Genomic DNA, 24,302 nt, shown 5'->3' with positions numbered 1-24,302 from the left:
CATAAAAAGCATTTAATGAACTTGATACTTTACAAATGCTAATTTCCTGGTCAAATTAAATTCCAATTTGCTAACAGTAAAAGCACCAGATAGAAGTGCCTTATTTTGCTGTTTAAAAAGGAATTTTTGAGTGTGTGTTCTGTTCACACAAAAAACAGTCTCCATATAATTGAACAAAATTTAAAAATATATATAAACTCTTCTCTGCTATATTGTATATAATTTTACCCTGAAATTTGTATTTGTTTAGAGTCATAAATCTCTAGAAAGAAGCAGGGATTATGATAGACATCCTGACACATCCAATATAATTAAAACTAAAGCAAATGCAACACTGAAGTAGAGAATGAACAAAAGCAACAAGATTATGCTTCATAGTTTGCAAAGGAAGGGTCTATACTACCACTCAAGTGCATTTTTGAGAGGTGTCTGTCATTATCAAGAGGAAAAAGAAGTTTTTACATCAATTACACGTGTGAAATAATCACTGCAAAATATATGTAGCTCTCTTTTTCCCAGAACATGCCATGCTGCCTAACAAAGGTATATGAATGTTGAAAAATTTTATGTCGGTGCAGAGAGATTAGTGTGGGCATGTACCATAAATCAAGTAAATAAATAAATCTGAGCAAGCAGTGTTTGAATATTTGGACTGAAATACTGCTGACACCGTCACTGAAAGCTCTGCCATGGGGAGAGTCCCAAACATCTTCCCTACCTGATGCTGTAGCCTGTAGCCTTCCTCCCCCTGCCTCCCTCTTTTTGCAGTACTCATTCTCCATTAGAGCTTGCCTGGATTGGGACCCTTGGTCAGGAACTGTGACTGTCTACCATCCTGCATATTTTAGGTGCGTAATAATAATTAAAAATCTCTGTCTGGGTTGTTGCTCAGGACCTTATCACGTGCATGAATGATTGCCTGTAAAAGGGGATGGGAGGATGAGTAAGAGGTGCTGTGTGCTGCTCTAGGGGGGAAGGTGCTGGGTGGTGGGCTCGGGGAGCAGCCTGTGTACCCTCTAACACCCCAGGCAGTGAGCTACTTGTGCGGGTCAGGCTGCCCGTCCTGCGTCCCCCCTCCCCAGCGGCAGCTCACCTGCTCCTCTGCTCACCCCTGCTTCCCCACCAGTGCTGGCAGCAAGCAAACTTCGCCTCCCCCTTTACTTCTCTGGCTGCCTTGCACAGTGAAGGAAAACTCCCAACCTTTCTTTTTTCTGTGGCTCTTATCAGGATTTTCCTCCCCTTTGCACTTCTGCCCTTTCCCTGCTCTTGTTTTTCCTCACCGGAGACATAGGTAGAGTTTTGTGCTTCAATGTGGAACTCTGCCCAAACCTAGCCCACCATGGGCTGGACAAGACATGCCAGGTCTTCTCCTGCTCCAGTTCCCCACCCATGAAGACCAGCTGGTCTTCCTGGCACTGGGCAAGACAACACGATAGCATGTCCACGACGTGCCTCAGTGTTACGGACATGTGGTTCCTGGTAAGAAGTTTGGTAATGCTTTTACAGTGTCAAGTCCTGTACAAGTGAAAAAGCTCCTCTGGTGAGCTAACCCGGTCCAAAACATAGGTAATGCATTTATTTAGTAATCAGCAAATTAGCCTATGTAGTCAGTAAATGTAGAGGCCCAAACTGCTGGTAAGGTGATTTGCTTTCAGGTGTTTTCTCAATATTGTGCTCAGCACCAAGTATAAATTGAATAGAGTGACCTTTTGATACTGAGTCAAACTGACTGCATTTCCAAAGATTCTGTGGTTTCAATTACCATAAATTTTTGATATTGGTTGTACCACCGGTGCACCGATTCCAGCACAGCAATATCTTATCATTGGCCCCCTTAACACAGTCAACGGCACAATAGCTTGCTCTCAGATGATTTTTTGTTTTGTCTTTTCCCCAGAATCAAAGATTACTATCATAGAGGGGAAGGATGCAGTTTACACAAATGAAATTGGAATGGCTTGCAAAACATGAATGGATTTTGGTCGGAAGATGTAAAACGAGTTACAGGTTTCTAGCTGGATCCTCAGTTTGTGAGATGAATAAGTCAATTAGTAGCTCTTCAGTTTATTAGAAACTTAATTGCCAGGCTGTAATGGAAACTTCTGAACTGCTACAACTCGTTAGAAGCAATAAAAAAAGTGACTTTGTGGTAGAAGAATATTTAGTAGGCTCTTTTAAACTGACATGTTTAGCTTAGAGCAGAAAGGTTAGATTTTTCACCTGGATAGATAGTCCATCTCACAGGAACTATGGCAGCATTACTTTGGGTGATTAAGGGCATGATCTTAAAGAAAACCCTATTTGCAAATGGCCTGTGCTGTGGTTTTGCGTTGTGATGCTTTAATCCCAGATACTTGACAGAAGTTTTACGATGTCAGGTGAGTGCGTCTCTCTTTCAGAGAGAAAGTAACCCGAGTCCAGTAACCAAGATTAAACATGAGAACTTTTTGAGACTAGAAATATACACCATGTTGAGTACATGAATAATAATAAATATTGTTACTTTTATGTTGTTATACACTGGAGAAGGGAGGGGGAAATGGATGCTGCAGGTGCTCCCGTCTCCTTCAGCCTGTGGACCTTGCAGAGGTCCTTCTTGTGGTGCTATAATGTCCCTGGGAGCGATGCCGGGAGTTGGTTCCACTCCAGGGACCTAGCTCTGGAAGTTAAGCATTGCAGTACCTGCATTGTGTATAATTACACTATTTATTTAACATTGTTCTGGGGGAGAGTGGGATGGCAGAGCATATTGCTTCAAGTCTGTACAATATCTCCAGAAATCCAGCTGGGGTGAAGCTTTTACATAAATGCAGGGATGTGGTTGGTCTTACAGATGAGATATATACGCAGCCCATATGTTGGGCAATGGGACTGCCGAAATCAGAAGGCAAGCTCTGGATTCAAGTGGTCTTTGCCTACAGGTGCACATGAGGAGTATGAGTATAGCTGTCTCCTTCAAGAGGAGAAGATCTCGTTTCCTTCCCATACCCTAAAGGCATTTGCACAGGGGTGGTGATAATTAATCCCCACATTTCTACTACATATAAAGAAACCTGGCTGTAATTTTCTCCTAGTGGGACTCCATTTTGTTTTTAAAGATAATTGATAGCTCTGGACTTAAGCATTTCAATTATGGGAGTGTCTCTTGGGGACCAGACTAACAGACCTTGGAAAAACGTTCTAATGCAAATGCATCATGTGGATTTTTACTGTAAGACAGCACAGGACGCCTAAGGATTTGCAAAGCAGTTGAACAGTAAAATAAAAGCTGAAATACTTCTCAAAATATATAATGGCATGGGACTGGTTGTGAGCAGGTAGGGTGGAACAAGTGGTTCTCCACTTGGAGCACTGATTCCTCTTTGGCCCTGGGAGAAAATACTGCCAGGTACGGCCAGCTCTAAGTCAAGGAGAAGGAGGCACTTGCCTTGGACAGCACATTGAGAAAGCAGCAAAATCGCCATGACAGCACTGTCTGTGCCGGTACCGTGGCAGGTTGGCTCCTTCTGCTCCAGAAGAGGGAAAACTTGGACTGTAACTCTTCTTTTTCACCGTCCCTGACCTCAGCTCTCATTTTTCGCTGGCAGGAGCAGGAAGACCAGCCTGCATCCTAATCCATTCCCTCCTCCTACCTTCCCTGTGCTTCTGCCCAGCCTGCAGCTCCTTATCCTCGGGTGGCAAAGCTTGGTTTGTGGGGCCAGGGCTGAGATACCATCTGCACTTACTCCTGCATGTTTGTTGACAGGAGGTGCTCAGGGCTGGGGTGGTGTTGGTGAGCTTTTCGGTGCCTCTGCATCCCTATGTGCAAAAAGGGGTGAATCCGTACCCCTCATTTCTCCTAGCAGTGTGAATTTTAAGGACGTTCTTATTCCAAAATGTGTCATTAAGGAATTAAATCCTGTTGGAAGTCCCAGATGTGCTCACAAGTCATTTCTGTGCTTTTGAAAGTAGTGCCATAATGTATTAGTATTTTTAGATCACTCGGATATTTTCAGCTGGAGGAAAATCTTTTATTTTCTTTGTTAATTGTGCTATGAATAGATCTTAGGCTACTGAGGAGAAATGAGTCGATATGTTGAAATGGTGATCCCTCGTGAGTTCAGGTGTACACCTGGCTGCTCTGAATTGCTTACTGAGCTGGGCTGCTGGAGTGGTGACAGCTTCTACCAGCTGTGGATCTGTCCCAAAGTTTCCTGGGCTTTTTACAAAGACGTGGCAAGCTGCCACTACTCCCACCTCCTCGGGGCTGTGGATTAATACCGCAGTTTAGACCCTGATCTTTCAATATGAATCAAGATGGGCCCCTGCACTGTTCAAATTATCAGTAAAGAAACTTTAGAGCATCATCATCATTCATTAGCTGATTTCACTCCGTGAGATACAGTAAGCAAAAGCTGTGCATGTAATAATCACAAATGAAAGGTGGAGGGAATCAACCAGAGGGAAGATGTTGGAAGATACTATTAACATTTGGAAAAGATTTTCTAAATGATGCGCTTGACTCTTTTCTGGAGTGAATCAGCATACCCAAGCTGACTGCGAGAGAGCTACAGTGGAGTCCTGTGTCTGGACCTCTGCACACTGGCTTCAAGGTTTTTAAGAAAGGATTGGTGCATAGGAAAGACAAGGTGGCCAAGTCTCCGTTACAGCTCCGTCTTAGGCATCTGCAATGGGATTGCCGACAAGTAACATGTATTATAGACATAAAATGCTAACCACGAGGTGAACTAGGCTCCGTCAATAGGCAGAATAAGCAAAAGAGAAAGAATTATCAGGGGTAGAGGATTTAAATACCTTTGTGTGGGTAAATTATCAACTCATTTCTTATAGCTTTTCACTGGGCAAAGAGAGAATATCTCTGGAGACATTTTACTGAAGGCAGAAACCCAATTAGAATAAGATTGTTACACAACTAATAAAGTGTTTTCAGACAGAGAATTATTTTTAGTGCTGTAGAAATATTAAAGCATTAGAGCAAAACATGTAAAAGCAGAGAAGAGCACAGTTAGAAACTTTTCATGGTCTTTGGGGTCCTAGATCACTCATTTTTGAGGATCAGTTGGTGTTCTGGCAGTTTACAGCACTAGCTGGCTTTCCCCATTGCATTCGCCCATGCACAGTGACACCAGTGTCAAATCTTATTTCTTTTCAGAGCTAATGCCATTCTGGATACGCTAGAAACTTTTGCTGTCAGAAATGTGGGGGCACGGGTGTTCAGTGACATACTTTGGTTCCTTGCCTCCTTCAGCTGGGTGAAAATTTACAGAGGTCAAAAAACCTCTGGCTCTGACGTCTATATGTTAAACTAACAACCAAGGATGCGAAGAAGTTCATGCAGGGTGGCTGGGAAGTGATGCATAACTGCTTCTGCATTAAAAAGACCCATTAGTTAGCAAGATGCTGTCATTATGAATTGTTGTCATAAGTGTTTAATAATTGCATGTATTTGCCGTGCGGCTTTACGTTCGAGATTATCCTGCACCCCTTTTTCTTACACTCTGTAGTTCATTTAGGTGGTCTAAATACTTAGGATCTCCTGCTTTAGACAGAAGCAAACCCTTTCAGTGTGACCCTGCTTGGAAGTTAAGGACATGGCGGAGCGAATTCCTGAGAGCATGCAGCACTTCCTCTGACCTCAGCGGAGATGGAAGGTGCTCAGCTTCTCCTGATCCACCGAGCCTGGGTGATGTGCAGGTTGGATGCCAGTCTGAAACATGAACTTCTCCGGTGACAGTGCTGAAACCGTGAAAGAGCCTGCATTTGGCCATGGCGTTGCTTCTCCCCAGTGCTGTCAACACCAAGACTCAAGTTGCGATAGCAAAGCAGAAAGCTGCTGCTTCAGTGATTATTGCTCAGACGTTGATGTGCCCGACCATCTCTCCCTCCGCATCTCCTCTCAGCACCATTTCTGCTGTATCTAATAATTGTGTTTCTTTATAAACAGTAATTTAGGACAATTAGGAGCAATAGCATAGTTAAACCTTTAAAAGGTTATCTCACAATGTCATTTTCTTGACTAATGTGTTCCTGCTGCCATGTCGTTTGTGAATAGACATGTGTTAGCCAGCTAGTGTGCTTCATCTGTGGTGACTTTGATTTATTTGCTCTGTAAATTGGGACTGAAGCAATAATGGAAAGTGACATTAATTGTTTAACAGAGCCCTCTTTGTCACATCCTGTGCTTTCTCTGGGGTGTTTGAATGTTGAAACTTGTACAAAACTAATTGAAATTGCTGTGATGAGGACCAGTGTCCACTCAACTTTCTGTTCTTGAATGTCAGCGCACTTGAGTGTCTGTTTAAAGCACGAGAGCTAAGCAGCTAACAGCAAATATCAGGGTTTCTTCTGGCATGCTATTATTAAAGAAGGCATTCCCTGTTAGAAATAGTAGCACTTCCAGCTTTGTTGTCAGCTTTATAAGCTGCAAGGCTCAGTAAGGGGGGGTAGCGGTGCGCCCCACCAGCAAGACTTGCTGAAGAAGTTCCTGGTGCGGGGCTGGGCTCTTGCCACCATTCATCCCACCACCTGCAAGGGGTTTGAAACGCCATCGGAAAAAAAGTCAGCGGTTCGTTACATCGCAAAGCACTTTTTCACCTGATAACACCTTTTCATACTTTTCTAGAAGTGACACCATAATTTTCCTCTTTGCCTCTCGAAAAGTGGCTGTGAAAAGCTGCATTTGGAGCGTGGTTTTATTCGCAAGGTGGCTTCCCTCTGCTTATTTCCATCCTCTGCACACTGACAGTCACGGCACTGTGCATGTGTCTGCTTGGTATGGTGGAAATCATCAGATACCGAGACTTAGATTCTTTTTCTCAGTGGCCAGGACCCTTTTGGCCTTTTAAGTAAATGCTTCTCCTTAGCCTTAGCTTTGCCTGAATGTTTACTTGTTTCTTGGAGATGATGCTGTAAGCACCAGAACAGTCTGTGCTCTGCCGTAGCTTTCCAGCTCAAAGACAGAGCTTTTATGTAAGAAGCCATGAGGTATGATTTGGCAGGAGCAATTATCTGTGTGGTTTATCAGCATCTCTGTTCAGAGTCTGGTAGATACAGCATTACTGAAAAAAGTAATGCTAAGGGATACCCAGAGTCACTTGATATTTTTTTTTTTTTCTTTTCTGAGGTGTTACTGGGAATGTTTTGTTGTTGACTTTTTAAACTTTTTTTTTTTCCAAAAGGGAGAGCTTTTGTTTGTCTTACTGGTGTATTCCTTGCTAGTTCACTTTTAAACTATGAGATTTGAACTCAGCTGAAATCTCTGCAGTGTGAACCTGGAGTGTGATGAACCACTCTGAAGCTGGTGGAAAAACTCCCAATTTGATATCCCTGGAATCAGTGAAAGGCTTTTCATTTATTTTAATAGCACAAGGATCAGCCTAGGAATCCTAGATAATTGATCTGTCAAGATCAATTTCCAGTCTTTCTGAAAAATAGATATAATGATTTTTACACAATTCTATTCTTCAGAACTCTCAGTACTCCAAAAATCTGTATGTTAATATACAGTAGGGACTATATTTCATTAAAAAATCAGGAGGCATTTAAATTTACTCAATTTGACAAAAAGAAGTATTGTTGCTGAAATAAGATCTAATATAAATTAACATTACAGCCACATCTGATTAGGAATTAATCTACTTTTTATAATTGCAGTCTGAATTAGATAAACGCATACAATAGTCGCATTGAGCACTCAAACGACATAACTCAAAAGGACAACTTCAAAGGCAACCTGCTTAATACGTTTCTTTAAAAGAAACCCAGAGAGCCTGCCATCTACAATATGAGCCCTGATGGCTAGTGTTATGCCCAAATGCTCAGGAATGAGAAGGTTTTTGCTTGGTTTTGGAGCAAGGATTTCCAGAAGTATAGAAGGGGGAACCTTTCTCTCTTACACCAGGCCACGTATGTGAACAAGGTTTTCCAAATTTCACTGGTGATTCATTTTGGTCTTCTGATTAGCTGTCTTATTCTCTGATTCTTGTAATTTTGTCAGGCCAATTAGCTGATGTTCAGTGTTGAAAAGAGAAAGAAAGAGACAGCCTGGGCTGACACCATCATTAGGTGTCAGCAGCTTAGGCACATCCTGTAATACAATCCCTGGGTGATTACTTCTCGTTGTTAACACTGGATTAAAAAAAAGAATTGTGGAAGAAAAGTAAACTAGAGCAATACAGTGCGAGTGCAAAGAGATTTCTCTTGAACGCAGAGATGGATAATTTTATTGCGCTTAATTGCATCTTCTGAGACGCTGTTGCAGGTTACTGTTTCAAGGGCTGGTTTAACTGTGTTTTGACTGCTTATTCACATACAGAGGCATCGTTTTGTTCCTTTTCTCTTCTCACCTGGTTCTGCTTTTTGTTTTTTCCCCTCCCACAGAAGATAGATGAAGAGAGCGAGGCAAACTTGCTAGCCGTTCTCACTGAAACACTGGACAGCATCCCTGTGGATGAGGATGGATTGCCTTCATTTGATGCACTGACAGATGGAGATGTGACCAACGAAAATGCCGCTAGCCCTTCCCCAATGCCCGACGGCACCCCTCCAACTCAGGAGGCAGAAGAGCCGTCTCTAGTAAGAACCCTTCCTACTGTTTAACAGGAATTGGATGTGCCTCTGGCTACCCGCTGCATGGGTATGATGTAGTCACAGTAAGGTCTGGACTTTTCATTTAGACTGGAAAGGAAAATCAAGTAAAGAACTGAAAATTAAGCAGGGAAAAAACCCCACCAAATAGCCATAGGATAACTAATAAGGCAATCTATTAAAAAGTGTGTTGAAGAGATTGTTTTTGAGATTCTTGTACTAATGGCTGGCACTTTTGCTTATCATTCTGTTCAAATAAGTCAGGGTAATGGTTTTTAATTCATATTTCATTTCTCAGGGCTCTTTTTGTGTGTACGTTTAGACGTCGCTTTTGGTGATCTGTAAAGAAAGGCCCATTGAGTCTGGTGGGATATGGGGCTAATTTTGTGCCTTTATCATTGATTTGACCAGTAAGCACCAGTTTAGTGCTAATCAGGGCAAAACTGAACCTTAGGTGAGGATGTGGGTGAAACCTTATATGCATTTTGCTCAGTAAAACCAGTTTGAGATGTGATTCTGTTTCTGCTGAAAGCCCCTTATCACTGGCTTCTGCGGAAGCAGAGCCAGATACCTGCATCTTGACACTGTATCCATTAGTCTGTTAAAGTCAACGTCTCTGTTTAGATCAGAGGCCTCTTCTGTCAAACAGATCACCGAGAATTCCATTTTGCCATGGATTCAGAAATCCAAGACCCCTGTCATTTCTGCTTGCCCCGCAGTATACTGCAGTAAAGGGAGCAGAAGTATGCTGCCAAGCCAGAAGAAAATGAAATCTGTTTGCTCTGGGGAATATTGAGCCCTTCTTTCTGTTGTTTTGTACTTTGCTTGCTGAAATTGATATAGCTAGCTTTAAGTAACTATGCAAAAATGTAGATAAGTCATTTTAATCCATAAAGATGCATAACTTTACTCTTTTCCTTCCACCTCCCTTTCCCTGATGTGTTTGTAGCTTAAGAAGCTCTTGCTGGCTCCAGCCAACACTCAGCTAAATTACAATGAATGCAGTGGTCTCAGCACACAAAACCATGCAAACACTAATCACAGGATCAGAACAAGCCCTGTGGTTGTTAAGGTACAAACTTAATCTTTGTAATAAGGAAAAAAAGCAAAAAAAAAAAAAAGAAAGAAAAAGTGTAACAAGGTCTTTTATGCTTTCAGCAACCAAGCAAGCAGTAGGTCTATATGTATTGTATTAATCTGCCTACTATCTTGCAATTGCTTTAAAAAAAAAGGTGAACAGATTATAGACTGAGTTCCAGAAAATCACCTGAGCTCCTTTATGCTCTGAATATTTCATTTATGCTTTTTCTCTTGGCAGAGTTCAGTTGTAGTCCCACCGTCTGTTACTCTCGCCTACTTTATTGATACACAGAGTAGTAGGGGGTACGATAAAATTTGCTGATGGGCTGGTGTTGTTTATGAGTGACTCCAGGATGTGGGACTGCCATTTTACCGGCTGCCTGAGCTAAGAAAAATGACACTGGATTCTTGGCAAAAGATGTATATCAGCCATTAATTGGACAGAATGGGGGCTCTGACATAATTCTGTTAGCAGGCAGTATTAAACAATGTTTGTCTTGCCGTTCACTGTAACTGAAAACGGAGCGTTTAGGGGTACTTAAGAGAGTTGTGAATACTGGGCTTAAGCAATCAGCAGCAAATTAAGGTTTAAACCAGCTTATTTTTTTGTTCACAGTAAAGGCGCTGTAGGGTCTTGTTAGTTACATGTTGCTGAGTAGGAACATTGAAATGTAGGAGAAATGAAATAAAAAGCTGTATAAATGTCATTTAGGAATTTTAAATGTAATTTTCTTTCCTTGTTCTGCAAACAATTATTCACAGTTCATAGATCTAGTACACTTAGACTGAACACTTCACTGAAAATCTCATCTCTTCAGAAAACCTATATCCATTCTGATAAGGTTCAGCTCACTAATTTTAGCTTTTTTTTATTTTATTTTATTTTATTTTGTTTTATTTTATTTTATTATGCCCTGTTTTTAAGACTGAGAATTCATGGAGCCATAAAGCAAAGAGCATTTGTCAACAGCAAAAGCCTCAAAGACGTCCCTGCTCTGAACTTCTCAAGTATCTGACTACGAATGATGACCCTCCTCAGACCAAACCAGCAGAGAACAGGAACAGCAGCAAAGAGAAATGCACCTCCAAAAGGAAGCCCCATCTGCAGTCTCAGACAAATCATCTGCAAGGTAGGCGTGGGACTGCCGAACACAGCTTTGGTACCAGCAGTAACGCAGGGAAGCTGGAATACCGCGGTTGTGAATACCCTCGATACCTCTTCTGTTCTTTGGATTAGTATTGTAAATCCGGCATCTCTTCTGTGTAGGGAGAATTTTAAAACTGTATAATGAAGTTAGAATTTGTTAGCTAGATTTAGCTTTTAAACAATTTTAATCCTGTCTCTATTGCCCCCAGCCTCAGAAAAAGAATCTCGAGAAAAAAAAGTTTAACAAATACCACATGTTAATATACCAAGCTAGCTGGAGATACTTATTCACAGAGTACTGTACCACTAAGAAATCATTATACCCCTAAACAAGCTGGGCAGGCCAGTTCATTAGTGAGCTGCTTTCTTTTTTGCTAGTGTAAAACTGAAGGCATTGTTAACCTGCCACATAGTCCTTAAAAGACAATAAATAGTGCTCTCACTGCTACAGAGAAAGCAATAAATGTGTCATTCCTGTTAAAGCTGGAATGCCGGTCTGTAATTTTATTTTGTAAATAGTTGAAAGTTTAGCTGCCATCCTGATCTTTCTCTCTCTTTTTAGATTCTTTATGGCCAAAACTAAACACTTGTGTTGACTTGTAGTATCCCCCGATGCATAAAGAACTGGTCTATATCACAAGTAACTTCTATGACAGAGATGCAAGAACTTAAAGCCCCCTCTCTCGCTTTCTCTCCCCCTCTTCCCCTGCCTGTTTTCCCAAGATAAAGGAAAGCTGTAAAAGCTTATGAGCCCAAAGGGAGCTTTTTTTTAAAGTTACTGTTACGTTAAAATACATCTATGTATATATATTGGCCTGGCATCTAGAAGTCAGTCACATCAGTGCAACTCCTGGATGACTCCACTAAAGTCAATAGAAGTTATCTGGCTGCAACAGAGATCAGAATATGACCCTAAATGTGTTGTTCTGGTATTTTTAAAGCAACAATTGTAAACTGTATATGTTTTTTCTTCTTTTCCCCTCCACCCTCCCTGCATTTTCAGCCCACATCAATCTAATTTTTCATTCTTCACTAGGAAGTATAAGCAAACTTAATAAAAATAATCTTCCCTTCCCGCCACTAAATACCCTTCTCGCAGCTGTACATTCTGACATCCTAAGTATAGTTTTCTCCATTATGGTCTCAAATTCTCTGAACGATGTTTCTTGTAAGAAAGAAATCCAACTGCCCCTAGAGCTTCTTGGATGCCAGCTGCCACTCCTTCTGGATGGCTTCAGCAGTCTGTTTCACAGCAAAATCCAGACTGAACTGTACGTGTAAAACCTGGGTCTCTTTCTGCGATGGTACTGAAACATAGACCTGCCAGAAGTTACAGGGGGTTTTATTAACACTGTTGGGTGTTAAGGTGATACGTGGTAAGGTATATCATGTATAACATGCTATATGCACATGTATGTTATACACATACATAGATGTATGCACACACACATATAAATATGGATTATAAAATCTTCCTATTCAGGTCAGAGCTGCATTTTTTCCAGCTGAGGCAGTTGTGTAGATTCAGTGCAAAGAAGCAGGGCACGTTGGGTTGTGGAAGCAGCGCGGAAAGAGAGGTTAGGAAAGTCCAAAGGGACATACAGCTAACTTACCAGTGTTTAACAGATGACTGTGACTTTGGTGGTATTGCAGGTGAAATTGCAGGCAGAGAGAAATTACTCTCTTCTTTAATTCCTGCAGTTTCATTTACAGGGTTCTGAAATGTTGTTTTTTCATCAAATTTGCCTCATACACCAATATATGACTTCAATATCAATGGATTTGCATATAATACAAATACAAGAATATAATGCTTTCAGCTTGAACAGTCAATTCATGCAGAATCAACCTTGCAAATTTAACTGATATTTGCAGACCTGCAGTCATTTGTTCATACATTTAATCAAAAGTACAAGAAAATTGGCTCCTTCTGTTTTAAAAAATAATCAGGGTCTGATATTTTCTTTCAAAGTTAGGGAAAGCTCACAAAGGATAAGTCAAACGGTATTTTCCTTTAGGGTTACTGTTGCAAACATATTGCAAACCCACGGGAATGTCCACAAACCCATTCATGCCAAAGATCATCTGTGGTTTTGCATTGAAATTTGCCCATGAGGAAACTTAGTTCTTTTGAACCTGAATGTTTTCAATTTACAGGGACAAGCAACTTCATGTGAACCCTTTTTAATAAGAAAAAACCACACCACAGTAGACCTTGAAACTCTAATAAACAGGCACCATGGAAAATGATAGTGTCTTGGCTAAATATTTACACTATCAATAGCTGTATGTGAGGACGAATCCTTCGCAGGAATACTGTTTGGTCAAGCCCTTGCCTAGCAATAAGAAAACTGATGGGTGTTTTGGTATGTGAATTTCTCAGTGGGAGAGCTCAGTGATATCTGCCTAAAACGAATACATATGAGTGTGAGACAAGGCCTTGGGTCTGTGCCCACCTCTGGCAGATTTGCACTGTGCCTCAGTGCTTCAGAACTTTATATATATATTCTGTTGTGGGACTATTCTGTGGGACTAATGAGAACTAGAATGAGACTTTCTGGAGGCTTAAATAGCTCTTACACATTCAGCTTCCTTAGAAAGCCTAAATTGGGTAAGAGTATGTAGATTTTTATCCTCTGAAAAAAAGTGGAAGCCTTTGTATAAAACTTTATTCCAGAGCCTTACTGTAAGGTCTTTTTTTTTTAAGCCAGTTTTACCTCTAGGTAGCCACTGGCAAACATCAGTATCCCTAGATGTATAGAAAATACACACAAAGATGTGTCAGGTTAGATTCAGTCTTACTGCACCCGGTTTTATGCACAAAGCAGCGACAGTACTGGATCAGACAAATAACTCGTTGAGGTGCATCTCCTCACTCCGGCGGTGACTTCTGAGGAAGGTGAAGCCGAGGTGAACACCTGAGCTTCCATTTCTAACTTTCATATGGGGAGGAGGAGAAACAATATGCAGCTCTTGAGAATTGAGTTAATTTTTTTTTAAATGTAATATTACTTCAGGAATGCTCTAGAGCTTATAAAAGTAATCAATTTGCATAAAAAATCCTTTAATGTTGATGGGAGCTCCAAGGCTGAAATGAATACGAAATATGCAGTAGTGACACTCTGGACAAAAGATCTGCAGTGCAGGAGTGTTCAAGGGGAACATTTTGTCTTAAGTAATTAATTTGCAGAAGAGATCCCCTGCTGTTGTTCTTGGTACAATGCTCTCTGTGTTTAAACATCAATCTAACTTCTGAAAAGTAAAATTTGCAAGTAACATTATTTTTAATTTTTGAACAGTTTACTGGCAATTAAAGGAATCTTAGTTGTATTACAGTATCGTAGTTCTTGGCTTGCTTTGGGAAAGTACAAGTTTGCAGGAATAAAAGCTACAAAGAAGTGTATTTTTATAGCTAGAGCTTTGTTTTTTGCACATGTTGGGATTGTAGTGCTGAGAGCTTCAACCCCATTTTTAACCATCTGTGACTATGTCCGTGGCTTGTCATAGTTTGCAGGATAATTTGCAGAAATTTGGACTATAACTGGTTGGACTCTGGCCTCATAGAAACAACCTATTCTCAGTGCTATATATAAAATTGTATATTGTAGAAGTAAAATTAACTGAATATTCATAACGTTCTGTTACTTCGTAGTTATTCTGCTGCTCTTGTTTCCAAATAAAACGTGAACTGTAGTCTAAGTTAACTCTAAGAGAAATAACATTTTCACAGTGTATCCTGTAGAGTTCTTCATTGATTTTTAACATGTACCACTCTTCTTCTGAAAGGTTCTTGGCATTTGGGTTGTGTACTGTATTTCAGAGGTACAGTAATTGATGTAAATCATTGTTGAAATTTAGGTGCCCTTTTGGTACCAGCAATAAAGAATCAGGATGAGTCTCCTTATTTATCTATCTAAGATACACTCAAATGGCTATTGAACTATCAGAGCTCAGCCCTACCTGACTAACATGGGATTCCAGCACCAAAATAAAAAGAAATCTTTTTATGTTATGGAGTGTTTAAATATTCCATAATCGTTTTCTTTTTCCCTTTAGCCAAACCAACAAGTTTATCACTTCCATTGACGCCCGAGTCACCAAAGTAAGTACTAAAAAGTGCAAGCATTTATAAAAGGGAGGGGGGTTCAATAGATTTTGGCTACAGCAACTCCATTTCAGCTTGTTTTTATAAATGTGCCCTGTCTTCCAGTGATCCCAAGGGTTCCCCATTTGAGAACAAGAATATTGAACAAACCTTAAGTGTGGAACTCTCTGGAACTGCAGGTGAGAAATGGGGAGTGCTGGCTCTTCCTTTAAGCATGGCTCATGTGTGTGTTTGTTCATTTTAATGTACCACATGTACACCGAAATCTCACAGAGGTCTCCAGTAGATTAACTTCAGTGAAGTTTAGCATTGACTTTTTATCCAGTTACCTGACAAGGAATGTGTTTGAAAATATGGCTCCAAACCTACACAAGAGAGTATAATTTCTGGGAAAATATGAATGAAACCATTTATCTGTTATACTTCCCCATTTCCCCATAGATTTGTGTACTGTTGAGCACCATCTTTCAAAGACAAACCCCACAGCACAGTGTAATAGATGTTACAGATGGAAAAGTTATGTCATGCAGTCTCTCTCCAGGCTGGTCTAGGGCTCTATGTGAATGCATGTTTCAGTGCTTTGTCAATTCTAGATTAATATGTCACAAATAACAGCTTTCTCCTCTACCACTGAAAAATTATTCCATAGCTTAGAGGTAATTTTTAAAATTGGTATTCATTTTATATTCTTGCTTTCTCTTTATTTCTTCCATTAGCACACTTCACACAACCTGCCTTTATCCTCCTCCTCCTTTCATATCCCTGGTGTTTGTACCTTTTGAAGATTTGTAGATTTTTTTATCATGTGCTGGTTTAGTTCATGCATCGCCCATTGCATTCATTTAATTCATCTGCTCTTCTTTCCGCTAAAGTAAATTCCTTCAGACTCAGATCTGTTTTATTGCTTTCCTCTGAACTCTGTCTTGCCTCTGTTTCCCTGAAGTGTCCAAAACTGAGCACAAGAGCACATGTTGAGCTCCACCTGAGCTATTGCCAAGACTGTTTTCTTTCTCAGTTGTGTAATATTGAAAAATAAGATATGTTCATGGCATGTGTTTCCCTCAAGATAACAGTGGATTGTAAATTATGTGATCTCTAGCATTTTGGGGGGCATTGCAAAATATGTCTTCAGGTACCATAAATCAGCTTGGTGCCCCTGAATTCAGTGGCAGCTTTACACAAGAGGAGGCCCAAGTGCTAGATTTGTGTATGTACTTTGGGCTTTCACCTCCCAACAACCGTCATTTCACTTTTTCAGAAACTTCTTCATTAGTTCAGCCTTAAAACATGCATGCTTTGCCATGTCCTGAAAACCTGCAGTCTTAATACTTCTTCTCGTAGCAAAAGGAAGCATCCTTCCAATGCACCTTCTTTTTGCAAAACCAACACTAACACAGCAAAATTCACTATATGCAGCAGGATAATCCCGTTCAGTGCCAGTAGGCCTGAAGCACGGAGAAGCCTCTTTTATCATTACTGGAGAGCAAATCTGCACAAGGGTGCCCATTTGTAAGCACACTGGTAAGTCAGTGCTTAGTGCTGCCAACTGAAAGGGGCAGATGAGGTGACTACAGCAGAGTGGTACAAGCAGCCGTTGAAATCACTGAAGGGACCAGTGTTTTCTCCCAGCCAGAAGGTCAGCAGCCTGCTCTTCCCATCAGCTGACGAGACAGAAACTGGGAGTCAGTCTGACCCCTGGATAGTCCTCTAGTATTGCCTCCATAATGGCAATGGGAATGGTCTTGGTATTACCAAATTCATTCCACTCCATCAGCAGAGTGGAGGAAACAAAAACAGTTCTGTAGGTGTCTTAGACAATACAACCAGGAGAACTAGCGCATTAAAAAATGCATCAGAAGCTGTGAAACAGCACAACTGGACAAATATGTGAACAGGAACGTTGTACTGTGAAAACATGATTTCTTTTCCCTCTGGGAGTAGAGTCTAGCTAGAAAATAAACTGATGATAATCAGGAAGAATAAGAGTTGGTGGAGCATGTGTGGGCAGGGAGTTGGGACAGTGTGACCAAGCAGCGTACATGATGGTGGCTCTTGGACTTCATGTTGCACTTGCTCTGGTCTTCACAATGCCTGGTGAGGAGGTTTCAGGGGATTGTATTTCATCACTTGGTAGCTGTATTAATCTCTGCCTTCACATACACATAGATTTTATTTTTATATTCATATATGTATAAAAAGATGAGTGGTTGTGCAAAGCTTACTTTTTAACTCATTTGTATTGCAGTAGTGTCTTGTGTCATGAGTCTGCTTGTGCTGGAAGCAGACTACATAACAGAAACAACGTCGAGTATTGAAGAACTTAGAGCATATGTGAGTAAATCATGGCAGAATTGGGACCCACTTCAGTTAAAAAAAAAAAAAAAAAGGAAAAAAATAGTGGCAGTAGTGATTAATAACACCTTGGAGTTCTTTAGTGAGACCCTGGCAACTCCAAATTATATCCAGATAACCGCATTGCTCATTGTCCTTATATAGGGCAGCTTGCACTGTACAAGCACTATTTATTATAATTTAAATAGGAGTTGCCTTGATCTCACTGCCGAATTGAAAAGACCATTAGCAGTGCTGCTCGCACTATTGAAGCACAAAGTATTTTAATATAAATAGCAGCTCTCTTGATCTCTCTGCTGAAAACAACATTGGTTCCCTCACTGATGAATTAACGATAGAGTAGAAAAATAAATAAATAAAAGCATTTCCCACATGAGCCATCAATCTTCGTCACATGCACATTTTGGATTCATGTCTCTAAAGTCAAACTGAAACCGTTCTCTTGCCAATGCTATATCTTGCTTTACAATGGATTTGTTAGTAGTTGTGAATGTAACTTTGTGCTCCCTAAAACTGTCAAAACATTGATTTGTCAAATTACAAGGAACAAATATTTTTTTAAAGTGTTTTCAAGCTACACATAAGAATTCTTGAATGCACTTTAAATAAGTGGCCTATGATAGAGGAGTAAGTCCATTGCTATCTAAAATCCCAAGTCCTGCAGCGGATTTGTAGTGCTATTCTAAGGAAAATGGACCAGAACATCATGATATGGAGGGAGTCCTAGGTGATGATAATGTAGTGGATGAAATTTCTGTGTAAGGTGAGCCTCATTCTGAGTAACAGGTTCGCGAGAGGTCCTTCTCCTTTTGTTTCCACAGCTAGCTGCATTGCCAATGCCTTGCTAAGAGGCCGTGGGCTTGAACCTCTCTAGTGTCTTCCAGGAACATGGGACATTTCTGTGTCACTGCAAGACGTCTTTCCTCTTTGTTACCAGTCAGGTTGAGGGGGCACCTGCAGGCAGAGGGACTAGGAGGATGACTCACCCTCTGAAGGTGGCTGTGTTTCTCTTGGTGATCAAGGGCTCCTCAATGATTGTCTTAGACTTTCTGCTGAACTTCTAAATGGCAGAAGTTAGATGGCATGGCTCCTAAATATTTGAAATTCAGCTCTCTCTGTTCTCTCAGTGTCTTTTTAAACCTTCACTCCTAAATATTCCAAGCCATCATATAAGTGCATGAAGTGAGTTACACGCTTAAGGCTCAATCAGTAACTGGAAGGCTATTTCCACCCTCTTATCTACAACAGGTGACTTGGTGAAAAGTCTCATTTGCACACAGATCCCTGTATTTTACCTGAGCATAAAACTCCTCACCAGTCTTTCTTGGGTGCAAAATTTGATTTCTCCAAAAAGATGACAGAAAAGGCTGTATGAACACAATCAGCTTGAGTAGCGATTTAGAATTCATGACCATCTTTGAGGATACTTACATCCTGCTATTTGCCCACCTCTAGATCTGTGTTACCTCTTAGCTGTCAGAACAAATACTTAAAATCTATCATATAAGAACTTGTATATGTTCTGATAATTTGAGATGTGAGAATGATTTCTGATAAAATGAGATGTGAGACGCAGAGTTGTCCAGAGGGAATCAAATCTAGTAAATTATTTGATATTTTCAGGCGTCTGTGTTTATTCTCTGCAGCGCTGACAACTGGATTAAACTGAATACTCAACAAGCATGTAGTTTTTTATTATATGATGGCTATTTAATTTTATTATATTTTCCTGGCTTCTGCAATCTTGTGCCACACAAAAGCTCTTCTGATTCTTTTACTGAATTGAGCCGTTATCTTGTGTTCAGTGTTTTAAGTGGCCTTAAATAATGTTTCCCTTGACAATCCATTTTCAAACTTAAAAGGTATAAAAGAATTCATTTTCAATGCCTCTCAAAAGCCCAGTGCACGTGTGGAAAGTTTCCAGGGCTGCGTTCACCAAAAGACACTAATTCTCAGCCCCCTCAAAGCACAACAAACGTCATCAAACATTTAAATGCTAACAGTTACAGTAGAGTTTTAGAAAGATTGGTGTCTGTGTAAAACAGCATTGCAAATCAGTCCTAAAATGTCAAGATGTCACATTTTATGCAAAGGCACTCCCCTAATTTCTGCTTATCAACCTAGCTGAGCTAAACGAGTACTAAGGGGTTTTTTTATTGGAGTTTTGGAATGTATCAAAAGTAGTTTCACTCTCCCAGAGACTTTCTTGAAAGAGGTCGCTTGGCCGAGGTGTCTGAGTCGGCACACATGCAAACACCTTTTGTTGCACAGACACGGGGAGGACGGTGCTGCTTCAGCAACAGTGCTGGCAAATTGATGTACGCTATTTTCAAGCACAAGATCACCGAGTGAGTTCGTAGTATATAGACAGAGCAAGGCAAAGTGCAAACGTACCATTTACCGGAGCCATTCAATTAAAGAAAAGTCCCTACAAAGAAAATGGTTTTATAGCATGTCATGAAAAAATACTTGCCTTTTACTTTAAAAAGAAAAAAGACTGTTTAAGGGGGATGATTGTAGAGTATGTACCACTTCTAACAGATTTGCTGTGCAGAAGTACATAAGTGTGAGTGATGTAGAGGTACTTGTTTATTATAGAGCACATTTCAATGCAGTAATCATAAATATTGCTAAGGTTGTGCTCTGTTGAAATATGACCTACATACTCTTGATTGTTTGTGTTACGTGATTTGTCTGACACCCATTACATTCTGGGTAATGGCAGCCATTTGTTGCTGTGCACAGCAGGCTCTTTTGACAAAAGAAAATAGGCAGCAATAAAAAAGCTATAGTCTGAATTACATTCTGCACAGCGCTGCACTGCTGAGAGTTTGTGCAAGTGTGTTAACAATGCTCTGAACTGCCTCTTGTCAGCCTTCAGCCCGTAATGGCCATCTGTCCTTCCATAAATCTGTCAAAACCTGCTAAGTTCAAGAGAGAGCACAGAATATACCTTGTACTGTCAACGCTAAAATGTACACATTGGCGGAGAAATCGGCGCTTATGAAATAATCCAATGGTTATAGAATATTGTAACGCTGTTGATGTAGGATCATGGCCCTCGGTGAAGATTACCAAGGGTTAGTGTGAAGATGAGCAAGTGTGCAGCCAACTGGTTTTCTCAAAGTTCACGGTTTGGAGATTGGTCATGGGATGCACTGAAGGTGGACTCCGTGTAGCGGTGACATGAATTCAAAACTTCACGCACTCCTCCATCCCCCGAGGGAGGCTTGTTCAAAAGTTAAATGAACGTTTTCCAACTTTTATCTGTTTCTACTTGCCTGTGCACTTCCTGCTTCTGCTGAAAGCCAGGAAAAAAGCCAAAATGCCACGAGGAAGCCCTTTCTTAGGCTGTCCCCAGCACGGTTCTGCCAGCAAGAGAAGTGCCAGTAAATTTAGCTCAGTCTGTACTTTTGTGAGAGGTTTTTTGGTAGGTTTTTTTTTTCCCCTCCTCTAAAGATTGTTGGACTCCTTGTTGGGCTTCTGGAAATTGTTGTGCTCTGTGTTTAGCTTGCTTCCTGCTGGGGCTAGCTTTAAAGAAGTGGAAATGGAAACAATATTTTATTTGGAATATTGGATTATCTCTGGGGTTTCTTTGCCTGAAATTCTTAAATATGTATGTTCACTGCGGAGTGGTATATTTCTGCTTCATTCTTTCTTTAAAACTACACCCAAAAAATCAGTAACTAACCCCAGAGCTTCTCATGGGCTGTATAATTTTATGAGTCAAAGTGACAGTTCTAAATTTTTTATCTAGAAAACAATCTTTGCTTACTCAAATCTTTGCTGAATCTGCGCCTGACGTTTTAACCCGGAAATTATTACTGCAGAAGTTTGAAGAGGACTGTTCTCTTCATTTTACCAAAAATTCATTTGGTAGTCAAAAATAGTTGTTAGTGAGGAGGTGGATAAAGGTGTGAAATACATACTGCTGACTCAAGTGAATTTTCATGAAGGAAGAAAAAATTGAGGACTCAAATTAAAGGAAATAGTTTAACAGTGATGACGTTGCACAGAACTTTTTCACTATTAAATTCAAATTTGAGGTGACTAGAGTTTTAGGTGTCATTATCTTTGCCTCAGTTTCCCTGACTTTTGTGGCATTAGGCAAAGTCTTCACATAGCCACGGGTAGCTCATAACCATTTTTTCCAAACGTTCAGACAAAATCAAGCGTCTCTCTCACATCAAGTATTCATGCCTTGGTACTCCTATCTTCTTTTTTTCTGGAACAAATTCATTGCAGCTAATGCAATGGGACTCCCAGTCTCCATTTATGCTCCTTAGGGAGCACTATGCATTGATGGACGCTTTTCCTTCTTTACAGCAAAACACTATAAAACATGTTCCATTTGCATTGATCTGCTGAGCTCTGTTGCATGGTTAAAAATACAAAACAAAACTCTCTAGCCATGTTTGAAATACACATTTCCTGTAAGTGTGTCTGCCCTCTCTATCCATTCTTGCTAAGGAAGTAATGGAAATCTCATTGCTTGGGCTAGAGGAAGAAATCTTGGGCAGCATCAGCCTCTGGATTGCCTAAGGATGGTCTGGATTATCTAGGAGAACTCCCTAATCTCGGTCTAATTTGTTTAATTTTAAGCATATATACTTCTAAATTACCTTAGGGTCAATTGGATGGAAGCAAATTCTTCAAACATGACATACTAAGTACCTTCCTGAAGAGTAATTATTTCCTGAACACCAGGGCTGTTACTCTGCCCTGGTGACGTAGGTTATCCTTTTGTAAAGTCTGAAGAAATTCTATGATTTCTACAGAAAATATTGACAGGTATATTCTACCCTTATAAAAATAACTGGAAGATGCTGCTTTGGTTCCCAGGTTTTACTGGAATGGGCTGTAGTCCTTCCTGCAATTTTGTCTCACCATAGTCATATAATCTATTACAGTTACGTGAACAGTCCTGCTAGTTAGTGGTATCTTTAGTCTTTGAATACTTATCTGTTTCATTTTGACTCCCTGCTTCATGACTCTCACTAATATTGAGTTCTAAATGCAATGGTTCATTACAGTTGCACTTGTCCTATTGTTCACTTGGGTTTCAGTTGCGGAACCGCATTTCAGGCAAAATGTATTAGTTATGCTTACAAGAATGTATTATACATACATTAGCAATGGTTTACTAAGTTAATGAACTGTGGAGACAAAGAGTTATTGCAGTCAAGTTGCTGTACTTCCTTGCATTCAAGTTCTGTGTCCTACCGAGGTTCCTTTGGTAGCACTCATTCATTTTTCTCGGGCTTGCTTTTATTCAGGTTTTTGTCTGCTAATTTCTTTAGGGTTTTGACAGTCCCAGTCTTTTGACTTTTGATTTTTATATCAAAATCTTTTTGATTTTCAACAAAAAAGTCTTTTGGGTTTTATCTCTTGATCTTTTCTGTCAAAATCTACAGAGAGAGAGGCGGATGTCATGGAGGAAGGGGAGGGGCAGAAATGATGCTGAAGATCAATGGCAATGCATTAGTACTGTTGCTATTGTTGTTACCAGACCTTTGGTGTCTCCCGCCTTAAATACTCTTATTCCCAATATTAGTAGTGTTAAATTAAAGTGACATAGAATGGGTCTTGCTTTGTATCTGTTTTAAAGATGCACATGAGCCACCTTTATAAACGTATGTGTGCTTAAAGATGTTCTGTTCCTCCTTTTTTCCCCTTAGGCCTAACTCCACCTACAACCCCTCCTCATAAAGCCAACCAGGATAATCCTTTTAGGACTTCACCTAAGCCGAAGTCATCATGCAAGACTGTTGTACCACCTTCAAAAAAGCCCCGCTATAGTGAGTCTTCCAGTTCTCAAGGAAATAACCCAATCAAGAAGGGTCCAGAACAGTCTGAGCTGTACGCACAGCTTAGCAAGACTACAGTACTGTCCAGTGGACATGAGGAGAGAAAGACAAAACGGCCCAGTTTGCGGCTGTTTGGTGACCATGACTACTGTCAATCTGTGAATTCAAAATCGGAAATACATATTAAAATATCCCAGGAACTTCAGGACTCCAGACAACTAGAATTTAAGGATTCTTCACCTGGGTGGCAGTGTCAGATTTGTTCTTCTTTAGAACAAGACCAGTATTTCAAGAAAGAGACTTTACAGACAAGTAAGCAGGGATCCCACGGTAATAACAGAAAACAGCTCCAAGACCAGGAAATTCGGGCTGAACTGAATAAGCATTTTGGTCACCCCAGCCAAGCTGTTTTTGATGAAGAAGCAGATAAGACCAGAGAACTACGGGACAGTGATTACAGTAATGAACAATTCTCCAAACTACCTATGTTTATAAATTCAGGACTAGCAATGGATGGTCTCTTTGATGACAGTGAAGATGAAAGTGATAAACTATGCTACCCTTGGGATGGGACACAAGCCTATTCATTATTTGATGTATCGCCTTCTTGCTCTTCTTTTAACTCTCCATGCAGAGATTCAGTGTCTCCACCCAAATCCTTATTTTCTCAAAGATCCCAAAGGACACGCTCTAGATCAAGGTCCTTTCCTCAACGCAGGTCTTGTTCCCGTTCTCCATATTCCCGATCGAGATCAAGGTCGCCCTGTAGTAGATCCTCTTCAAGGTACAGTACAGCAAATTCATGTATCATCATTGCAGTTAATAAGAAGGAAAGCAGCAAAAACATAAAGCAATTTAAAGGAAAGAAAATAAAAAACAAAAAATAACTTAATCCAGTGCAACTCGTTCTATTGCTCTTGAGCTGATTAACTCTGAAGGTTACGGGGTTGCTACAGAAACACTTGTTGCCATTATCCTTTAAATTTGCCAAGTTTACACTTTCTGAGTGGAGCCAGTCAGGTCAGCGGCAGAGCAATTGGTGAGAGATGTACACAACTAACCTTTCCCATTATCTGTGAGCTGCCTGGTGCCAATCTAGCTGCAGTCCCTATCAGATGAAGTTGACAGTGGCTGACTCTCTGCTCTGTGTTAGCCTCAATAAGGAACATTACAGAAGGGCAGGGGGGGAAATCACTTGAGGCCCCTTAGTTGACTAGGAGATCGC

General features: G+C 40.5%; 1 protein-coding gene across 1 annotated transcript in view; it reads left to right on the top strand.

Annotated features, from left to right (window-relative positions):
- Window positions 1-24,302, top strand: part of PPARGC1A (PPARG coactivator 1 alpha) — a 66,300-nt gene that overhangs the window by 26,522 nt on the left and 15,476 nt on the right. The window contains exons 3-8 of the mRNA XM_075499855.1: window positions 8,380-8,574; window positions 9,536-9,658; window positions 10,592-10,796; window positions 14,870-14,915; window positions 15,024-15,097; window positions 22,949-23,861. Coding sequence (XP_075355970.1) covers window positions 8,380-8,574; window positions 9,536-9,658; window positions 10,592-10,796; window positions 14,870-14,915; window positions 15,024-15,097; window positions 22,949-23,861 — 1,556 coding nt within the window. The remainder of the gene's footprint in view (window positions 1-8,379; window positions 8,575-9,535; window positions 9,659-10,591; window positions 10,797-14,869; window positions 14,916-15,023; window positions 15,098-22,948; window positions 23,862-24,302) is intronic.

This window comes from Mycteria americana, chromosome 4 (assembly GCF_035582795.1).
Source record: "Mycteria americana isolate JAX WOST 10 ecotype Jacksonville Zoo and Gardens chromosome 4, USCA_MyAme_1.0, whole genome shotgun sequence".
Lineage (NCBI taxonomy): Eukaryota > Metazoa > Chordata > Aves > Ciconiiformes > Ciconiidae > Mycteria > Mycteria americana.
This window is presented reverse-complemented; position numbering and strand designations above follow the sequence as displayed.